At 44.9% G+C, this 20,524-nt stretch overlaps 1 protein-coding gene across 6 annotated transcripts in view; it reads right to left on the reverse strand.

Moving 5' to 3' along the window:
- Window positions 1-20,524, reverse strand: part of POLK (DNA polymerase kappa) — a 1,025,073-nt gene that overhangs the window by 239,673 nt on the left and 764,876 nt on the right. For all 6 annotated transcript variants that reach the window (XM_085632293.1, XM_085632295.1, XM_085632292.1 and 3 more), the window contains one exon: window positions 7,775-8,011. In XM_085632293.1, coding sequence (XP_085488419.1) covers window positions 7,775-8,011 — 237 coding nt within the window. The remainder of the gene's footprint in view (window positions 1-7,774; window positions 8,012-20,524) is intronic.

A 20,524-nucleotide genomic window follows, 5' to 3' on the forward strand; every position in this document is an offset into this window, starting at 1 on the left:
AATGGATGACATCTGAATAGCCTTTATTGGCTTCAGTGACACACCATTAATCATTCTGTGTCTTTCTGCCGGCATTGATACCATCATCATGCCAAGCTTGTCCTTACACATTAGGGAATTTTGGAAAGATCATTTACCTTTGCCTAGATCTGTTCCTTTCTTCCTGACTAGCAGTCAGCCTTCTCCTTCTTTGTAATCATTCTTTCTGTTGAATAAGTACCAGAGGGATGCACCTTACACTTCAGTGCGTAAGTATCCTGCTCTGACACCTCTAACAGGTTTCACATATTTCATTTATGCTGATAATACCCAACTCCTCATCAGGTTGAATGTGACAGACTAGAACTACCTATTGGCTTCCTCGGCTGACTGGTGGGTTTGGCCACCGAAACATCAGAACATGTGCTAAAACTCATTTTTCACAAAACTGAGGTAGTAGTCTCACGGGGTTCAACCTCAGACTGGATCCAGCATTAGGCTTGGAAGTTGTAGCCAACCCCCTCATTCTAGCCTCCAATTTCGGCAGCCTGGAAGCGCTGTTTAAGAAGTCTCTCTTCTTTATTCCACAAATGTACAAAGCCTCTTCTGTGTGATTTTTGCTTTTCAATAACCTGGCAACACCCTTCCATTGCTGTCATTGAAAAAGAGACATATGGGGATCCAAGATACAGTATCATCCTGCCTGTATGCTGGAAACATTTTCAAATTTGGGTCTTCCCAAGTATTTGATCATCCAAATACAGGTTTTTCAAAATACTGCGCATCACGTGATACTTGGTATTAGTTTAGGAAACCTGGCCTTTCACTATCTAGCCCATGCACCACTCGCAACAAATGAAAAAACAGACTCTTAAACACTTTCAATTTTGTTCACCATGCTGTCTTCCGTAATGGGCTCCCATTTCTCCAATCTCCCTTCCAGGTCTACATTTATCTGCACTCTAAGATCATCTTTCTTAGCCATTCTGAAGATTTCCTCACCTATTCTGCATGCACAAGGACAAACGGTTCTTTTGCTGTTATACTGCTTCCCTCTGTAATGATCTTCCCTTATCTCTTCAAGTCAACCCTGGTCCCACTCACAAGCACGAATCCCCACTGGACACACTAGAAACAAGAGTATCAGATGCAGACGACCACCAGACGGAAACGCATGAAAAATTATTGCGCATGAACAAAGTAGTACAAGTAATAAAAGCAAAGAATTAAGACTTGGAGGCTAGATCCCGCCGAAATAACGTTCGCGTGATCGGAATCCCAGAGTCCACACACATCACAAGCATGGAAAAATATGTTGAACAGATGCTAAAGGAACTATTTGGAAGTGACCTCTCCAACATGTTTCTAGTGGAGCAAGCCCATTGTACATCGGGTCCAAGACCTCCGCAAGCGCTCCAGATCTCCCAATACTGGCCGCCTCCTAAACTACCAGGATAGAGACTCAGTGCTACGACTCTCCAGAGAGAAAAACGTGATCCAATATCAGGGGAACACAATAACTATATACCTGGACTTCACACAACAAGTACAAGCAGCGCACCGTGAATTCATACAGGTCAAGAAACTGCTCCAACAAGCGGACATAAAATACGCGCTACTCTACCCTGCCAAGCTGCAGGTGCAAACTGCTGGGAAGCCTATTGTCTTCAAGGATGCGAGTGTCGCGTTCAAATTTGCCAAACAGGAACTAAAAAAAACAGCAAGCGTCGACTAGGGACAGAGTAGAATCACCCACCGGAAGGATGAGCGATAATGACTGAGGACACAGGTACAGACGCAGGACTATCTATTCTGACCCAACGATGTCTACTATCACTAATATAGACATCAACACTCAGACTCATCTCCTTCTGGGTCAAGAGACACTGAGACACATGAAAAGCACAATTGACACTCTGAAGCAGTAAATCGGCATGCAAATCGATTAAGACATGACCATTTCAACATGAAAGTTAACCCATACAGCGCTCGGCCTCCCTGTCACACCAGACAAGGGTGTACGCTGGCGGCTCCTCCCCCCAGGGAGAATTCCCATCAACCCTAGGCTCGCCTAGGCTGTTCTAACTAGAGTTGGGTTGGGCATGGGGGTGAATACACAACCTAATTGGGGGGCTGGTGTGGGTAATGGGTGGATAGGGAACGTTTATTGTTTTGATGGTTTGTTCGGCTGCTTGAAACACTGCTATAGTCCACACAAATCAGGTTCCACTACGTGCCGCATACACAAGGGGGCCAGGCGATATAATCAAGGGAGGTCATCGGGGACAGGAAATCTGCACAACAAGCACATCACAAAGGCAACACTCAGAGACAGATGTCCACACTAAAATGTATCACATGGAATATATGTGGTCTCTATGACCATAGAAAATCCAGATTAATATACTCCTACCTCACTAGACATGGGGCGGATAGCTGCCTATTGCAAGAAATGCATCTAACAGACACGACGCGCATGAGGTTCACCTCCAACAGATGGGGAGAGATATGGCAATCTAACTACTCCAACTACTCCCGGGCTGTGGCAATATTGGTGCAGAGAGGGATACCATGGTGTACACAACAGTCTGTGTTAGACCCGGAAGGGCGCTACATAATTCTACACGGTGAGCTATGCGGGCGGCAGATCACAATTGTTAACACATATGGGCCTAATACAGATGACCCGGAGTTCTTTCACTAGCTATGGTACAAGGTACAAACTACGGGGACAACACTGCTGTTGGGGGGGGGGATTTCAATTTCGTCGTATTACTGCAGGATGACAGAGTGGGCACGTCACACACACACCACCCACGAGCAGCGTAAACGCTGCCCAACATAATCAACGACAATTACCTGGTAGATACATGGCGGGCGATGCATCCCATGGCTCGTGAGGGAACATGCATTACCCAACAACACAGCGCGTGGTCCAGAATTGATTTCTGGTTAACCTCAAGAGATGTGCACATTTGGACATCTGAGATATCGCACCACTCGCACACCTTCTCCGATCATGCGCCTATTATGATCCAACTCCTCATCCCCAAACAATACATCCAGCCTTTCACATGGCGCCTCCCTCCAAATGCACTACTAGACTCGTGTTCAGAAAAGAGATCAGAGTCAAGATCACAGAATATTTTGAACTCAACACAGGAACGGTTGAGACAATGAGCACTCTATGGGAGGCATTCAAAGTTGTGATGCATGAGACCTGCATAGCCCTACAATCAGGAGTGCTGAGAGACATAAGACACTACCTAAACAAAATAGAAGGGGAGATAAGGGAGTTGGTACAGCAGTACTTTCACGCCCCGCCTCATGTTTGCTAGCACAGATCAGAGTCAAACTAACGGCATTTCAAGAAGAGGCAGAAAGGGAAACTACATTTCTAGATAAATATACACAGGCTAGACGGTATGGAGAGGGAGTCAGACCGGGGAAAACATCGGTGAATCTCCTGAGAACCCCTAGAGGTGACTCCTATATTATAGAACTTAACAACACTGAGAAGATCCCGTCCAGGCCCCGACAGAAGTGCTAGCGACAATGAAAAACGTTTACTCACAGCTATAAACCACACAAACGGACCCAGCAGCATCATTTACAACAGACTATCTAGACACACTAGAACTACTATGGTTAGAGTGGGCTCACCGTGACTACCTCGATGAACCATTCACAGTGGAAGAGGTCAGGCAAGTGATTTAAAGCCTCCCAGCAGATAAGGCCCCGGGCACAGATGGTCTCACAGCAAAATTCTACAAAGAATATGCAGAGATCCTGGCTCCTAAGCTCCTGGAGGTATACCAGGAAGCCATGCATGAGGGTATACTACCACAGACAATGAGGGAAGCCATCATAATCAAATTATTAAAACCAGGAAACGACACCACAAATTGTGACTCCTACCAACCACTGTCATGAATTAATTTGGACGCAAAAAATGTTGCCAAACTATTGCCAATGATAAAAAGACCGGGCCAATCTGGGTTTGTGCCCAGACAATCTACCTCCCACAACCTTTGAACACTGTTCGCACTGTTGCACTACTTGTCCCCCCATGTACCTGCTGTAGCTGCGCTGCTGGGTGCTACAAAAGCATTTGACTCTCTGGAATGGAAATTCCTCTTCACCCTGCAGACTCACCTGGGTCTGAGCCCGGTATTCATACAATAAATAAAGCTATTGTACACTTTACCCACTGCTAGAGCCGAGTAAATGGGCTAATCTCTGAACCTATAAAAATCACGCGTGGTACGAGACAAGGTTGCCCGCTATCATCTCTATTATTTGCTATAGCATCGGAGCCACTAGCGGCTAGGCTCAGGCAACATCATACTAATCGGGGAATCGGCTTTAATACTAGGGGACTGATTGTGTCCATATATGCGGTCGATATTACCCTCAACCTCACTGACCCAGCGGTGAATTTTGAGCCAGTTACTAGGGAACTGGTGTGATATGGCGGCCTCTCAAGTTTTCAAATAAACTGGGAAAAATCCACTATCCTCCCCCTAACCACAGGCATGCACACTTTCAGCACTGAATACCCAAACTCCTGGGTAGATGTTCCGATTAGATATCTGGGGATTTGGATCAGCAGCAATATGCAAGAAATATGGTCTGTGAATTATGGCAGACTGATAGACTGGCTAGAAGACAAGATAAGGAGGTAGAAGCATCCACCGATATCCCTGGCGGGCCGCATAACCATCGCTAAACTGATCATCCTGCCAAAACCGTTATACCTTTTTGTCAACATCCCCTTACCACTGCCTGCACATTTTTTTAAACGCCTCAGGTCAAATATGATTGAGTTAGTGTGGGCTGGCAAACAGCCCAGGATAGCGTGGGAAATACTCACGTTACTTTTGGAGCAAGGGGGGCTTAGAGTCCCAGATTTCTCACTGTGTGCTTATAGTGCACAGGCCCAATATTTGCAATTCTGGCAGTACCCAATAAGGTTCCAACCACATGTAGCCATAGAAATAGATAGAGTTGCACCTCTTCCCCTAACTACGGTGCTATATCAAGATTACAAACGCCCACGGGATGAGATAGACACCACAGAAACACTGAGGTAGGCTAGGCACGGACTTCGCAAAAGGGCGAACATACCCAGCCTATACGCACCGGCTATGCCATAAGCCAATATTCCATTGATCCCTCCGTTGAAGGACAAAACTACTAAGCACAGGGCAAAAATAAATAAGGTAGTAACTGGAGCAGACCTATAACCAGGGTGGAAATTCATGTCGCTTCAGCAAATGTGGTCCGCATCACAACCAGAGGCGTTAGATATACTCACGTACTATCAGCTGCGCTCAGCCTGCCGTGCTAGATATACCACTTTTCCCACAGCCCCTTCACCACTGCCTGCTTTAGAACACATGCGAACTGTGAATTCTGCTCGCAAGCTAGTGACGTGCATATAAAGTCGCACTCAAACAGAATCCCCTATCATTGTCCCAGCATCCCGCACGTTGTGGGAGGCGGATATAGGGGAGGAAATCACTTATGTGCAATGGAAGTTCTGCTACGAACAACTGGAACAACTATCCCCAAACTATAGATTGCGATTAATTCACTTTAAGTACATACATCGATTGTATCGCACTCCCACACAATTATGCCGCATGGGGTCGAGAGAGGAGGCGTCCTGATGGCGCTGCAAAAGTCTGGGGGCAATCTTCATACACATAGCATGGGAATGCATAACTAGTCAGTTGACTGGGGGTGAGTGCTTGCAATGTTCAACACTCCGTCCATCATTTCCTTTGGTTTTTGCTTTGTTCGCCATAAGTTGGCAGGGTATGCTCAGACGTGAGTCCCTTGCTCACTTTGCCACTGGATTCAAGCAAGCCTGGCTGAAGACGGCTGAAATGCCAGAAACCGGTCCTAGGAAGCTTGTTTCCGGTCCAGGGAAGACATGGCTTGGCAGTTCGGGCTGGACTGTTCCCATGAGGCACAGGGTCAGACTGATTTGCATATGGCCATGTCTGAACTGGGGTGGCAGAGTGGGCTAAAGAACGGTGATGGATTAAACCCAGATCAGTTGACTGGGGGTGAGTGCTTGCAATGTTCAACACTCCGTCCATCATTTCCTTTGGTTTTTGCTTTGTTCGCCATAAGTTGGCAGGGTATGCTCAGACGTGAGTCCCTTGCTCACTTTGCCACTGGATTCAAGCAAGCCTGGCTGAAGACGGCTGAAATGCCAGAAACCGGTCCTAGGAAGCTTGTTTCCGGTCCAGGGAAGACATGGCTTGGCAGTTCGGGCTGGACTGTTCCCATGAGGCACAGGGTCAGACTGATTTGCATATGGCCATGTCTGAACTGGCGTGGCAGAGTGGGCTAAAGAACGGTGATGTATTAAACCCAGATCAGTTGACTGGGGGTGAGTGCTTGCAATGTTCAACACTCCGTCCATCATTTCCTTTGGTTTTTGCTTTGTTCGCCATAAGTTGGCAGGGTATGCTCAGACGTGAGTCCCTTTCTCACTTTGCCACTGGATTCAAGCAAGCCTGGCTGAAGACGGCTGAAATGCCAGAAACCGGTCCTAGGAAGCTTGTTTCCGGTCCAGGGAAGACATGGCTTGGCAGTTTGGGCTGGACTGTTTATTTATTTATTTTTACAATTTATAAAGCGCGAACAAATGCCCGTAGGCGTCTCGGCGCTAGAAACAGTGTGTGAAGTACCCACAGAAGCTAGGCCGGCAGCTGTTATTGATCGAAAAGCCAGGTCTTTATTTTTCTGCGAAATTGCATCAAGGACGAGCTTTCTCTGATGGCTACTGGCAGAGAATTCCAAAGTCTGGGAGCAGCCACCAGGAAGCGCCTATCGCCCCACATGACTGTTTTGGTACGCGGTACCAGCAAAAGATTTAGGTTGTTAGAACGAAGAGATCTAATGGATGAGTGCGGCCGGAGCTGGGCCTTCAGGAAATGCGGGCCTTGATTATGCAGTGCTTTGTATGTTATACAAAGGGTTTTAAATTTGATCCTGTTCCTGATCTTGAGCCAGTGAAGATCTTTTATAGTCTCCGAGATTGGCATGAAGTTCGGGATTCCCGACAGGAGACGGGCTGCCGCATTCTGGATTGTCTGTAGTTTATTTGTCACTCTGGCCTGAGCATTGATAAACAAGCCATTACAATAATCAAGGGAAGACAACACCAGAGCACTTACCAGGGTCTTTCCAGCTGCAGCTGGCAAGAACGGCATAATTTTCTTGATCAGCCTTAATTTATGGTGGGCAGTGGCTGCTATTTTGTTTGCGTGGGCCATAAAATTCAGGTTATCGTCAAAAGTCACTTTTCGGCCCTGCAAATAGAACCAGAGCACCTTTCAGTACCTGTTGCCCCTTTCCAATTTCAAAATTCACTATATCTCTGAGTAGGTGTTGTCTTGCACTCTACTAAACAGAGTTAAGACTTGAGTTCAACCAAGGTCCAGGAGTGAGGCAAGGTATAGCAATGGAAGACTGTTGGTTTGTCTGTAAGGGGTCTGCCAGATCAGGTTGTTGTCAGAGCCTTTCTGAAGTATGTATCAAAATCTTTGCCCCTCCCTCTCAAACTAGCAGTTGGGTAGATATCTTACAACATGTTTAAACAAAGAGGTTATGGTGACCTCTACCTATGAACAACTCTTGTCATTAACGTGGTTAATAGTATTAAATGTTATTTACAGTGAACAGAACAGAAAGGAAATGTATTGTGAGTTATATTAAAAAGTTATCAACTGGTTTCTTTAAAATAAAGCAGCGTGTATGAATACATAAAATGTCATACCTGCGCTTGCAGTCAGAGTGGTCTTTTGCTCAATTCTGAATCTCAATTCTTTTACAGCATCTTCCACTGATTTTCCAAATATTATTGCATTCTTCATCGACACAGTCTCACCCTGTGGCTCACACGTAGGAACATTCCTCTCCAGTGACAGAGGGGGGCTGTCTTCAAAGAGTACCGGAGAGGTGGGAAGAGTGTCTTCCACCTCTGTTACCTTCAGCTCATCTTCAGAAACTTTACCTTAAAAAAGCAATAGAATTTAGTGTTCCTTCTTCTTCCTTTATTACACAATCGACTACAAAATGTATCATTTCTACCAAAGATTTAGAAAGGAACAGCTTTTGCTGAAAAACTGAATACCGCTGTAACTCTACGTCAGCTGAACACTATATTGACTACTTAGTCTTGCGGTTTTCTTTGATTACAATTTTGACTAGTAAAACATCAAGGAAGCAGGCAGGGCAAACAGCAAATATTACATATTTCAAACAAATATCAATAAAGCAATAGATTACATACAAATATGGAGAATGGCGTGCGCCAGAGTTTCTGACTTAAAGATGGGCGCACCAGTGTGACGCTCCTAGGACAAAGGGCAACTATCCAGCAGAATCCTTGAGTTTGGGCAGAAATATTCTGCACCAAAGCACTGCAAAAGAACTGGACTCTTGATGGTGGGTAGTTGCAACCGATCAGTGGCGGACACAGCGAGCAATCGAATTTGGAGTGGTCGGGCCTGGTCTGGGATGCAGAGGAGAGAGTGGCGTGGCCCGGACACCAGCACCGTGGGAAACTGAACTGATTGTCCCTGCAGGTGCTGATTGGAGAAAAGGAGCCTCAAAATTATGCCTGCCGTGGGATGAAGAATCTCACTCCCACCCAGAGTTGGGGCCTGCATTACCCATTGAGACAGCTGCGCATGAGATTCGAGGACCTGCAGGGGTTGCGTTGGTAGGCCTGCCGGGGCTTTCTGGGCAACGAGACTGTGACTCAATTAGTGCCTACAGAAACATTGGGTAGGACGATGTGACCTATCATTTAATTCATACTTGTTTGTGATTTATGGGGAGGCCCAGCCCATGTTGCACCAGGCCTCTTGCTTCAACTTGGTCCGTGGTGTTGTGTATTAACTGAGCAATTTCTGTCTCTCTGTGGGGCCCCAATTCACCTGATATTATCGGACAATGGAACATTGAATGATTTGTGTTCTGAAGATACTACTGAACACAAGGCCACCGTAATGGTGCATTGAGGATACTACACACTGGTGCTTTGCTGGCTGCACTCTGAGAGGATGGAGTGTTTGTAGGACTGGAGTAGTTTATCTGTGATGGAGTGTGCTTCTCATCTGTCCTTTGATACGGCTTCAATTGCTCGGTGAGTGTGCAGAGGCACCTGGACACCCTTAGGGGCTGCAAAGACAACTATGGTGGCACCTTGGTTCATCAATAATTGCCCATATCTGCCATGGAGATATAAATGCATGCTATGCATCCCCGGTAGGCCCTAGCCCCAGACGGATCAGGAACTTGAACACTAGTCTGCGGCACCACTTGTCCTCTATTGCTTACCATCCTCTGTTACTTGTCATGTGTGTGCTTGCAGTGAGAGAACTTGAAAGATATTAGTAAGGAGGGTGGGGGACCAGAGGCAGGTGAAGCTCACATTAGATACCATCCAAACCGGCCAGTGCGCTAGAGGGTGAGCAGTATACATCTGCGCATTCAGTCTCAGATGCTGTGGCTGTAGAATTAGAGGGGAACACACTGCTACTGGAGATGCTAAAAAGTATGCTGTCTGTAGAAAAAATGTGATCACCTGACCTCCTTTACAGGCTTCATGAAAACCATGGTAGATAAGTACCAGGAATAAATTGAGGCAATGGAACAAAAGAATCAGATGCTGCCAACAACATCAATGAGAAGCCACTCGATTTGAAAAAATACTCTGTCTCATCATGGCCAAAAAAGAGGACTAGGAGTACAGATCTCGCAGATCTCGAAGAAGTGTGGGCATGCCACAATCCAGAAACAGGCATACTAAAGAAAAAAAACTCATCATGCTCTTAGGGGTCGTTAGGTTTTCCTACCTTGCGATTGTTTAAATAGTACACTAATCGCTGGCACCTTGGCCACCACCTAGTGCATCTGCTCACCCCATCACTGCTGCCCTCACCAATTTCAGGGACCGGGACACAGCTCTCAAATAGGTCAGGGAAATAGGGTCCCTGGTGAATGAGAACAACTCCATTACCCTGGATTTCACTATAATGGTCAGGAGGCCCGCAGCGAATTTATGAAAAACTGCAAAAAGAAACTGCAACAGGCTGGCCTATGACAAGAAATGCTCTACCCGGCCCGTCTTAAAATTAATGTGAAGGGCAAAGTCCTGGTTTTCAGTAATCATAAACAGGCAATGGCACTTTTGCGAACGTTGGAATCACAAGGGCCTGGGCACTCCAAGGCATCATCAGCCTCTTCAACACTGAGCCAAAATGATGACTACTTACTTTGCCTCATATTAAGCAGATAGACTTGGTATGGTCAGTGCTCATGTCTTTGATACAAATATCTGACTTACTATCGCCTAGGTTAGAGGGCCTGCAGTAGATAAGGTGGAGCGGGCCACACTAAACCTTGGCTGCGGTTTCGTATCATGACTGGGAGTTAACGATCCTAACATTAATTTGCTGCACTATCTCAGTCAGCTACGGTTTCACTGTTCTGTACAGCTATTAATAAGCCTTCCTTTCATCACTGCAACTCTAACTAAACTAGCCCCCTGGCTACCTTCGCACTGTCGAAGCCTGTTGGCCATAGTTGATGTCTTAACCCATGATTAAATCCTACATGATGCTCAGCATTTTATTTGCCGAGTTGTTAGGGTGTTGTTTGTAAGGGTTGGGGGAGGAGGGGGGGTGGGTAGAGCTAACATGGTCAAGACTGAATTGGAAGGTTGGTATGGGTGGATGTTTCTGGGAATGCTTTTTCACACAAATTGAGAGATATCACTTAGGTGTCATCAATGTAATATAAAGCATTTTGTGCATTGCCCTACAGTTCTCAGTCACAGTAATTGCACTCTATGTCTTTGCCTGACTTATAGCGAACATGTATGGTGACAGAACTCGAATGTTCATGACACGCAGCATGAGAGGACTGAACAGCCAACACAAAATACGCCATGGCCTAGTAAATCTGGATAGGCACAATGTATGAATCACACCATTACAAGAAACATATGTGACTGCCACATCAGAACCCAATTTTGCCACATCAGTATTCACATTTGGAACACACAGGTGTGTATATCACACTCATCTTATGCACAAGACGTGGAGTGTTATCAGGAAGAGAGTGCATTTCGATCCTCTTCATTCAATATCGGATAACTATGGTCGAATACTTATCATTCAGGGAGCGTAAGGCGTGAGGAGCGCCCACCGAGCATTCATTGCACTACTCTACTTGGGTACCCGGCACAATTTATTGCCAGCGCCTTTTACAATATCTGAATTCATTTTACACTAAGTAGCTCGTATATTTTAAAACTTGTAATTGCTGTTTTGCACAATTGTTGACTGTTTGCTCACCACATATCCCTTGCACTGCTGATCTCCGCTTCCCTGGTCCGACGCCGGTGTTTCACCGTTTGATTGGAGGGAAGCGGACACACCCCCCCCATATTGGGACGACCTGTCTTCCGGATTGCCTGGACTTCCGGTTAGAGGGCGGAGCTTAGCACATTTACGTGCCCGGCAAGATATTTAGTCCCATGCTGGGCAGGACGCGCAGCGGAGCGTAAGGCGTGAGGAGCGCCCACCGAGCATTCATTGCACTACCCTCCTTAGGTACCCGGCACAATTTATTGCTAGCACCTTTTACAATACCTGAATTCATTTAAAACTAAGTAGCTCGTATATTTTAAAACTTGTAATTGCTGTTTTGCACAATTGTTGACTGTTAGCTCACCACATATCCCTTGCACTGCTGAGCTCCGCTTCCCCGGTCCCGCCGGCGTTTCGCCGTTCGATTGGAGGGAAGTGGACAGTCCCCCCCCATATTGGGCCGACCTGTCTTCCGGATTGCCTGGACTTCCGGTTAGAGGGCGGAGCTTAGCACATTTACGCGCCCGGCCATCTATTTAGTCCCATGCTGGGTCGGACGCGCGCAGAGGGCGCATCACTGGTGCGCCGAAGGCGCGCCAAAGGCAAGTCCGTCTGCGCCAAGGCAGTGACAAGGGCAGGAAATGCTGCCCAATTCAACACAGGGATCACCTACACATCGGAGGTACTGAAAAACCTCAACAGTAGGGGATACTAGAAGTGCCAGATTCCTCCTGACAAAATAATTGGGGCCTGCTCCTGCTACTTTTGCAGAATTGATCTTCCCACAGGTCTTCCCATCCCAGTCAATAGACCTATCCCAATAACGACAAAACACAATGTTCAACTTAAGGGGGACTAATAAATGCAAGATCACTGAGAAAGCACTGCCAAGACATCAGGGATCTAATTATAGATCAACAGCTTGACCTTCTATTTGTCACCGAGACATGGTTGAAAGATTGGCGCAACCCTGACATTGCTGTCGCTCTCCGGCCCGGCTATACAATCCACAGGAAAGAAAGTATGGCAGAAGAGGGGGTTTGGCTTTCATTCTACGGGACACTCTACACTGTACTAGTTTTGATCTCGACACAATCAAGGGAGTGGAAAACCTCGGCTTTTGCCTCTCCCTAAATGCCTTCTTGTCCTTCCCAGGTGCTTTAATTTACCGCCCTCCAAGCCAGAGCGCTACCTTCACAGACTCACTTGGGGACGGCTTGAGCCATCTCCAGCTCACATACGCCAATTTCACCTTGTTAGGAGACTTTAACCTCCATTTGGAAGGTAGAATCGAACCAGGAGTAGATAACTTTCTTCAAATCACTGAACTTCTCACTCTGCCCCAACTGGTGGAGGGCCCAACACACCGAGCGAGCCATAACTTGGACGGGGTTTGTTCCAACTTTGCCCCATTATCAGTTAACACCCCTTTACCTCTGATTTGGTCGGACCATCTATGTGTGCACCTCACACTCAGGGTTCCACAGATGAGCTGTACACTTAGGCCACTGCCTGAACCCCGAAATGGACGTAAATGGGCAAAATTAGCTGACAACCCTAGGTTAGCAACCACTTCCCAAGTTCTAACTCCCGTTGTAACAGGGAACACTAGGTTGGACTCGCGCCTCTTCCACTCCTGGCTCACCATAGCATGCAACAAACTTTCTCCTTTGGAGAGACCTGATAAGTACAAAAAACCTAAAATTAAAAAAAAAAACTGGTTCACGCCCACCATGGCCCAAGCTCATCTGCTATGTAAGCAGCACGAGCGCAAATGGAGAAGATCGTACAATGCTGATGAAAGAATAGCTTACAAAAATAGCAGAAAGCTCTATCATCAGCAGATCAAATGCGCCAAAAAAAGAGTACTTCTCCAAGAAAATTCAGGAGGCTAATCAAGACCAAAAAACCATCTCGGTCATAAAGTCCTTCACAAACCCCAAAGTGCTACAGAAAGAGATACTCCCTTCACAAAATCTCTGTGATACAATTTCAGTATTCTTTGAAGAAAAATTTAAAAAAATCAGAAGGCCTTCCTAATGGACCTGCCCCAAGATGATGATGCCTGCTCTGAGCCAGCTTCCGCCCACACTATTCGTTCCTTCAAACAAGTTTCTTTAGAACAGACTCACAAGGCCATAAAAGCATGCAAATCAGGCTCACCCTTGGATGCCTGCCCTCCTATGATTCTTCACAGAATAATAGATATAGTTAACCCTATTATAAATCAGATAGTCAACTCCTCCATCAGCACATGTATAGTGCCAGATGAATGGAAGTTTGCACTGGTAAAACCACTGAAAAAGAAACAAAACATCGCCCCCTCTGTGCTCTCAAATCTCCGGCCTATTTCCCTACTCCCTCGGCTAGGCAAAGTCACAGAAAAGTTTGTTCATAAAGAACTGTCTAAATTCATTGAGGACAATAATATCCTTCACCCTCAACAATCAGGCTTTCGCCCCAAGCATTCTACGGAATCAACTCTAGTAGAAATAACTCACGCGCTAAAAACTATAACCGACAACGGCAAGAAAGCTGTTCTGATTCTACTCGACCTGTCGGCCGCGTTCGATACCATCTCGCACTGTATCCTCCTGAAGCGACTCAAACGTGGCGGCATCTCCGGTACCATCCTGGATTGGATAAAATCTTTCCTCACCAACCGCAGACAAGTGGTTACCCTTGGTATTTTCCTTTCAGCAGAACGCAACATAGCAACAGGAGTTCCACAGGGCTCAACCTTGAGCCCACTGTTGTTTAACGTTTACATGACCCCACTCATCTCCCTGACAGGATCCTTTGGGACTGAAGTTACGTCCTACGCAGACGATACCCAAATGATCCTTTCCCTTTCCGACTCCACAAAGACCAAACTCAACTTCAAACACTGCTTAACCGCAGTCACCCAGTGGATGAGAGATAACCATCTCAGATGCAACACAGACAAAACTGAAATTCTCACTATAGGGAAAAACGTCCTATTCCAGCCTTGTAAATGGTGGCCAGAAGGGACATCACCCCCGCCTGATACAGTCAAGGTAGCCAAATATTTAGGAGTAAAATTTGACACTGCACTCTCCTTCCTCCTACACGCCACGACAGTAGCAGGGACCTGCATCAGCCTTATTAAATCTCTAAAAAAATTATTTGACCTAATTCCACTTACGTCAAGGAAATCAGTGGCAGTTGACTTGATACTCTCGCCTCTTGACTACTGCAATAGCCTTTTGGCAGGAGCCAACAAATCTACCTTAATAAAGCTACAAGTTGTCCAACATGCCGCGGCTCGATTAGTTTTCAAACTCCCACGAAGATCTTCGGCATCTGCAGCCTTACAAGCCCTTCACTGGCTCCCGGTGCATAAAATAATTATTTTTAAAATCCTCCTAATCACCTACAGAGCCAGGCATAAACTAGGACCCAAGTATCTCTCGGCACGGTTCACTCCCTATACCACAACTAGGAATCTCAGGTCCTCATCTGCCAACCTCCTCAAACCACCTACTCTTAAATACAAAACTAGGGGCGGTAGAACAGTGGCTGTTTTAGGAACCAAAGCTTGGAACCTACTACCACCCCCATTTGAGATTGCTGAATACAAAGACACAGTTCAGGAAGGACCTGAAGACTTGGATATTCAGCGCCCCAGACGAATTGTGCCTCTCCCTTATTTAATAGCCTCAGGGCCCCTCCCTTACCGCCGAATACTTGGTGCAAGTCATCCACAGAGGGTGGAGATCAAGGCCCGGAGCACTACAGGATATGGTGTTCAGAGATGAGCTAAAGAAAGAGATAGAAGAATACATAACTATTATTATGGGCTCCATGGAAAATCGCAGTATCCTTTGGAAAACCCTCAAGCTGGTCATTAGGGGTGTTTGCACAGCCAAACAGCATGGTATACCATCAACCCTCAGGACTCGTGTCTAGATTAGAGAAACACATTAGAGAGCTGCCCTCGCAGACTCAGAATATTATGAGATTGCAGATAGAGAGAGAAAATACCTAGGTAGGGATACTCTGCCTGGATATTTGGTGAAGGTGAGAGGGTCGATTGATCCCTGGATAACCTATTACATAAGTACAGATAGGGTGCAAATGACACTACAAATATGAACTCTGGATAACCTATTGAAGCACCTAAGGGATGCAAATGACACACCAAAGATATGAACGGAGAAGACTCAATGGTCCAAGAGGCAGGGCAGATTCTAGTTGTGTTAGCAAGATTCTATTCTGATCTGTATGATTCTGGGGTTAGCGAGTTAGGCACACATGTCAATGACTGTCCTTATGATATGGTGAAAGTATGGCTAGACGAGGCACATCACCAGTTCCTAGATCAGCTGTTTTACAAAGATAATAGCAGCCATCCAAAGTTTAAAAGGTGGCCAAGCTCTGGGAAGCGCACATCTCATGGCACTGCAACTGTTAGATCTTTTAGAGGCCCTACTAAACTGCTGGTTAACAGGCTACGCCCTACACTTCCTGAAATGATGTGGATAAATCAGTTTCTGTGCTGGTGAATCAGCAATACATAATCTATGAACCAGGATAGTGCTGCTGCACTACTGCGACCCCTTAGTTTCATGTTGCAACTGTATTTTTTGTCATGGACAAAGCATTTGATTAATTTGAATGTGGATATCTTTTTCTCATACTGGCAAGAATGGTGCCCTAAATCGGTTTTGGACTGGATCAACCTACTGCGTACAAGCCCTAGAGCCCGGGTCCAGTTGAGTGGTCAGCTCTTCTACTTCATTCCTACTTCATTCCTACTTCATTCCTATTGCCAAAAGTATGAGACAGGGTTGCCTGCTGTGACCTATTCTGTTCGCCCTGTTAAATGAACCACTGGCTTGTACACTGCAACAAAATCACTCGAATACGGGGTTTCTGGTATCATTTTATGGCGGGAAATTGTATTATTTGACAGAGACCCCAGAAATACCCTAGCACATCTGATTCATGAGATAACTCATATTTGAAACCTTTCAAGGATAAATTGGAACAAATCACGGATATTCCCTCTCACAAGGGACACCGCTGAATGACAACTAGAATACCCTCTCCTCCGGTGCAGCACATCTACTAAAATGAGTTGCCACAACAGTGAAAGAATGGGTAGTGCTGTACCTATCGCTTGTGGATCTCACTGCCCATATGAAAATGTAAAAATTGACCTGTTTCCTCACATACATGTGGTCTTTTACCAACATTTATTCCAAATGGTGAGGTCCCTCATGATAAAATTATTGTGGGCCAATAGACTACCGCAGATTAGGTGGAAAGTCTTAATTCACCTATATGGTCAGGACAGCTTCATGGCAACTGATGGTGAATTACAAGATTTATGCATGCAGGCACATTTAATAAGCTATTGGCATTATCCACCACGAGTACGGCTCTGGTAGAGACTGAAACAAGTAATGGTCATCCAAGGTCACTTAAAGCAGTGGGTTGTCATCAATTGGCAAGTACACATCGCAGAATAGAATGGGTGGCCTACATAACTATGGCTTGGCATAAACTCCGTCTCGGAGCCAAGCTGGACTTCTTGAAATTCCCGTAGCTGCCTCTTATCAATCACTGCAGGCTGGCTTTGATGAAGAAACAGAGGGCGCTATGGGGCATTCGGTAGATACCTATGGCCGGGGGACACCCGGCAGTTACTTGTTATTGTATGACTACACATGTGCAATGATACTGTTGTTCTGAAAATCAATAAAAATGATTGCTATAAAAAAAAAGAAACAGAGGGCGATTCAGCAATTACGCTCCATGGGTTTCGTTACACTACAATATTTTTTAACACTGGCACGTCAATGACCTCGAAAATATTATTTGATGCCTCTACACACCAAGTTATACGTACTTCTATATTTTAGGCTCCGGGCAGCTTGCCGAAGTAGGTTTTCATTGTTCCTGCTGCAACCACTGCAGTTTTAAACAATTTTAATGCGAATTCCCTCACCTAGCAGTAAGCACATTATCTCCCGATATAATGCTGACAGAGGGAGGCCCGCGTTTAATCTCAAAGCTAAAAGAAAAGTGGTGTTTTGAGTTAGAGGTACAGATGAGGGCTGGGGTCATTATTGTGCACAGTCTGCGGCTCATAGTTGATATTGAAGGATGAATTTCAAATACTTGCATAAACTCTATCAAGCTCCTTTAAGTCTGCAGCCATGTGTCCTGACCACAGATTCTAAATGTAGGTGCTATGGCACTACAGAACCAGGCTTCTTGCATTTGGCATGGCTCTGTCCATGGGTCTATCAATACTGGAGCACAGTTATTGAATAACTTAATATGATGGTTGAATGCCTATCTTAGTGGTCCATAAGATCACCCTGCTGGGCCTATTAAGAGGGATACCTGTGGGGGTTCACAAGTTCACAGCAATTGACTAAGCAGGAGATGTCCAGACACAGATGTACAACATTACAATACTAACAATTACCACGAATGCCCTTAACACACATTTTTTACTACGCAAATATTTACCATGCATATGCCTTTACCATGCAGGGAAAGTCTATTTAAGGTAAGTATAATTAAGGTAAGTGTTGCATATATAAATATAAGTATACACACACACACTATATGCTCCCTCACGTAATCACTCACCAACCCGTGGTACAGCAGTACCAAGCACGGACATATTTCACAGCAGTTCTTTCATGCAACGTTATTTTTACTACACAAATCCTTTAACAAGCTCATCAAAAAGTATCTAAAGTGCAAAATACAAAGAAAAAAAGATTCTTGATTCTATAAATGTTTATATTTTTGGAGGGATACCCACCAAATCCCCAGTTTTTAATTACCCTTAACACCAAAAACCTTTACCCACCCCTAATCTAAAAAAAAACTACACTTACCACCCAAAACCTTTACCCACTCCTAAACTCTAAAAATACCTTTATTACCCAATATCCTTAACCACACCTAAACCTTAAAAACTCCCTTACCACCCAATATCCTTACCCACCCCTAAACCCTAAAAACAGTGTTACCACCTAATACCTTGACCCACCCCTAAAACACCCTCACCACCCAATACCCCTACCCAACCTAAACCCTAAAAATACCCTTACTACCCAATACCCTTACCCTCGACCTAAAAACACCCTTGCCATCCAATACCCCTATCAACCCTAAACCCTATATACCTTTACCACCCTATACCCCTACCCATCCCTAAACCCAAAACCCCTACCCAATCCCAATCCCAAACCTAAAACCTTAAATGTGTATATATATCACAGAAAAAACCATAGGTTTCAGGGGTGTTATAGTTAGCTGGCTATTTCACTCGTAAGAAATTCCTCCGTTATAGTTAGTTCTGCTAACTATAACTCGCGCCCCCGTAATGCACTGCTGATGATGTCACATATTGCATCATTCATGACATGGTCAGTGATATCACTGATGACATCTCAAATGACATCACTGATGACATCATCCACGTGACAATCTGATACACCTCATCATACACTAGTATAACCTTTCATCACTCACTGTAAAATACAGAGTACCATATTTGAAACCATTGGCACACCAATATCAGATACTACATACCCACTCACTGATTCCTAAGTCTACACACACAACTACCCATTCAACAACAGAATCATTTATACATGCAGTCACTAATTAATAGAACACTATCAAATGCACTTATACACGTAGACATTGACACATCAGCAGTCATCTTAGTCGGTCATGCAGTCATCCTACTCACTCATGAAAAAATTTAATCACACTTACATTTACTCACTTACACAATTATCCAACAACACCTCATTTATTCAAACAAATAGTAACTCATAGTTAATACGTTAAAAAATCACCTTTACAATTATACACTCATTCATATAGTTACTCTCACAATCACTGACTCTTACACTTATTTATATACACCAACTCTCACATATAATGCCTTTTATTTTTTTACTGTATTGAAGATATAAAACTAAAAACATATATTCGCTCACCAACACACAAATAAATACACTCAGTCACCCAAACAACTGTTTCCACATGCACTCTTAAACCTATACACCTAGTCAATCAACCATTCACACATCTATGCATAGTTACACACACCCCATCCGACCACACACAAACTCACTGTCCCATACAAATACTCACCCAACTAATCAATAACTAATATACACACTCATGTAGTTAGTGACCAACTGATGCAGCATGTTATACAACAACAGAGACAGTGCTGCACACATTCACATAGTTTAGTTACTAATCCATGTATTAAGTGAGACACTTTTAATTACTCACTTAAACAGACAGTTACTAAATCATCCATCCAGACAGTTATATATCTACTCAATCTTCAATACAGATTGGTATATATATAACACATATTTAAATTTCAAACTAAACCACATTCACTGGATGATGTCATCAGTGATGTCATTAGTGATGTCATTTGAGATGTCATCAGTGATGTCACTGACCATGTCATGAATGATGCAATATGTGACATCATCAGCAGTGCATTGCGGGCGCGCGAGTTATAGTTAGCAGAACTAATTATAACGGAGGAATTTCTATGGTTTTGTACAAGTGAAATGGCCGGCTAACTATAACACCCCTGAAACCTATTGTTTTTTCTGTGAATATATATATAAAACCACATTGTGATGTGAATGAGAATATATGTGTGTGTGTGTATATATATATTATATAATATAAAAAACAAAAACACGCCATCTCCGCACTTCCTCGCTTCAGCTGGCGAACAGAGACAACACGAATCCCAAAACCAATCCCTCCAGTTCTTTCAAGCAAATGGATCTCTTCGTGGCATATGTTGTGTGCAAGTCCTGGGCGCACATGGAGGAGACCTGTCTCAACAAGAGGACAGAGTCATCCGGGGCAGCTTCAGCACATTCTTTGTATTCATGGTAATGAATAGGTTCTGACCCACCACACCTGCCCGTGGTATCTATACCGCTATTAACCCCTTCCCTGCTCATGACGGAACCGTTCCGTCATGAGCCACGGTTGGCGTGTGCTCATGACGGAACGGTTCCGTCATGACAATCCTGTTGGCGGCCGCTCCGCCTGCGCGGCGCTGTTTCCCCGCCTGTGCGAGGGGACAACGCAAATGGGCGGAGTCA

This window comes from Triturus cristatus, chromosome 2_1 (assembly GCF_964204655.1).
Source record: "Triturus cristatus chromosome 2_1, aTriCri1.1, whole genome shotgun sequence".
Classification (NCBI taxonomy): domain Eukaryota; kingdom Metazoa; phylum Chordata; class Amphibia; order Caudata; family Salamandridae; genus Triturus; species Triturus cristatus.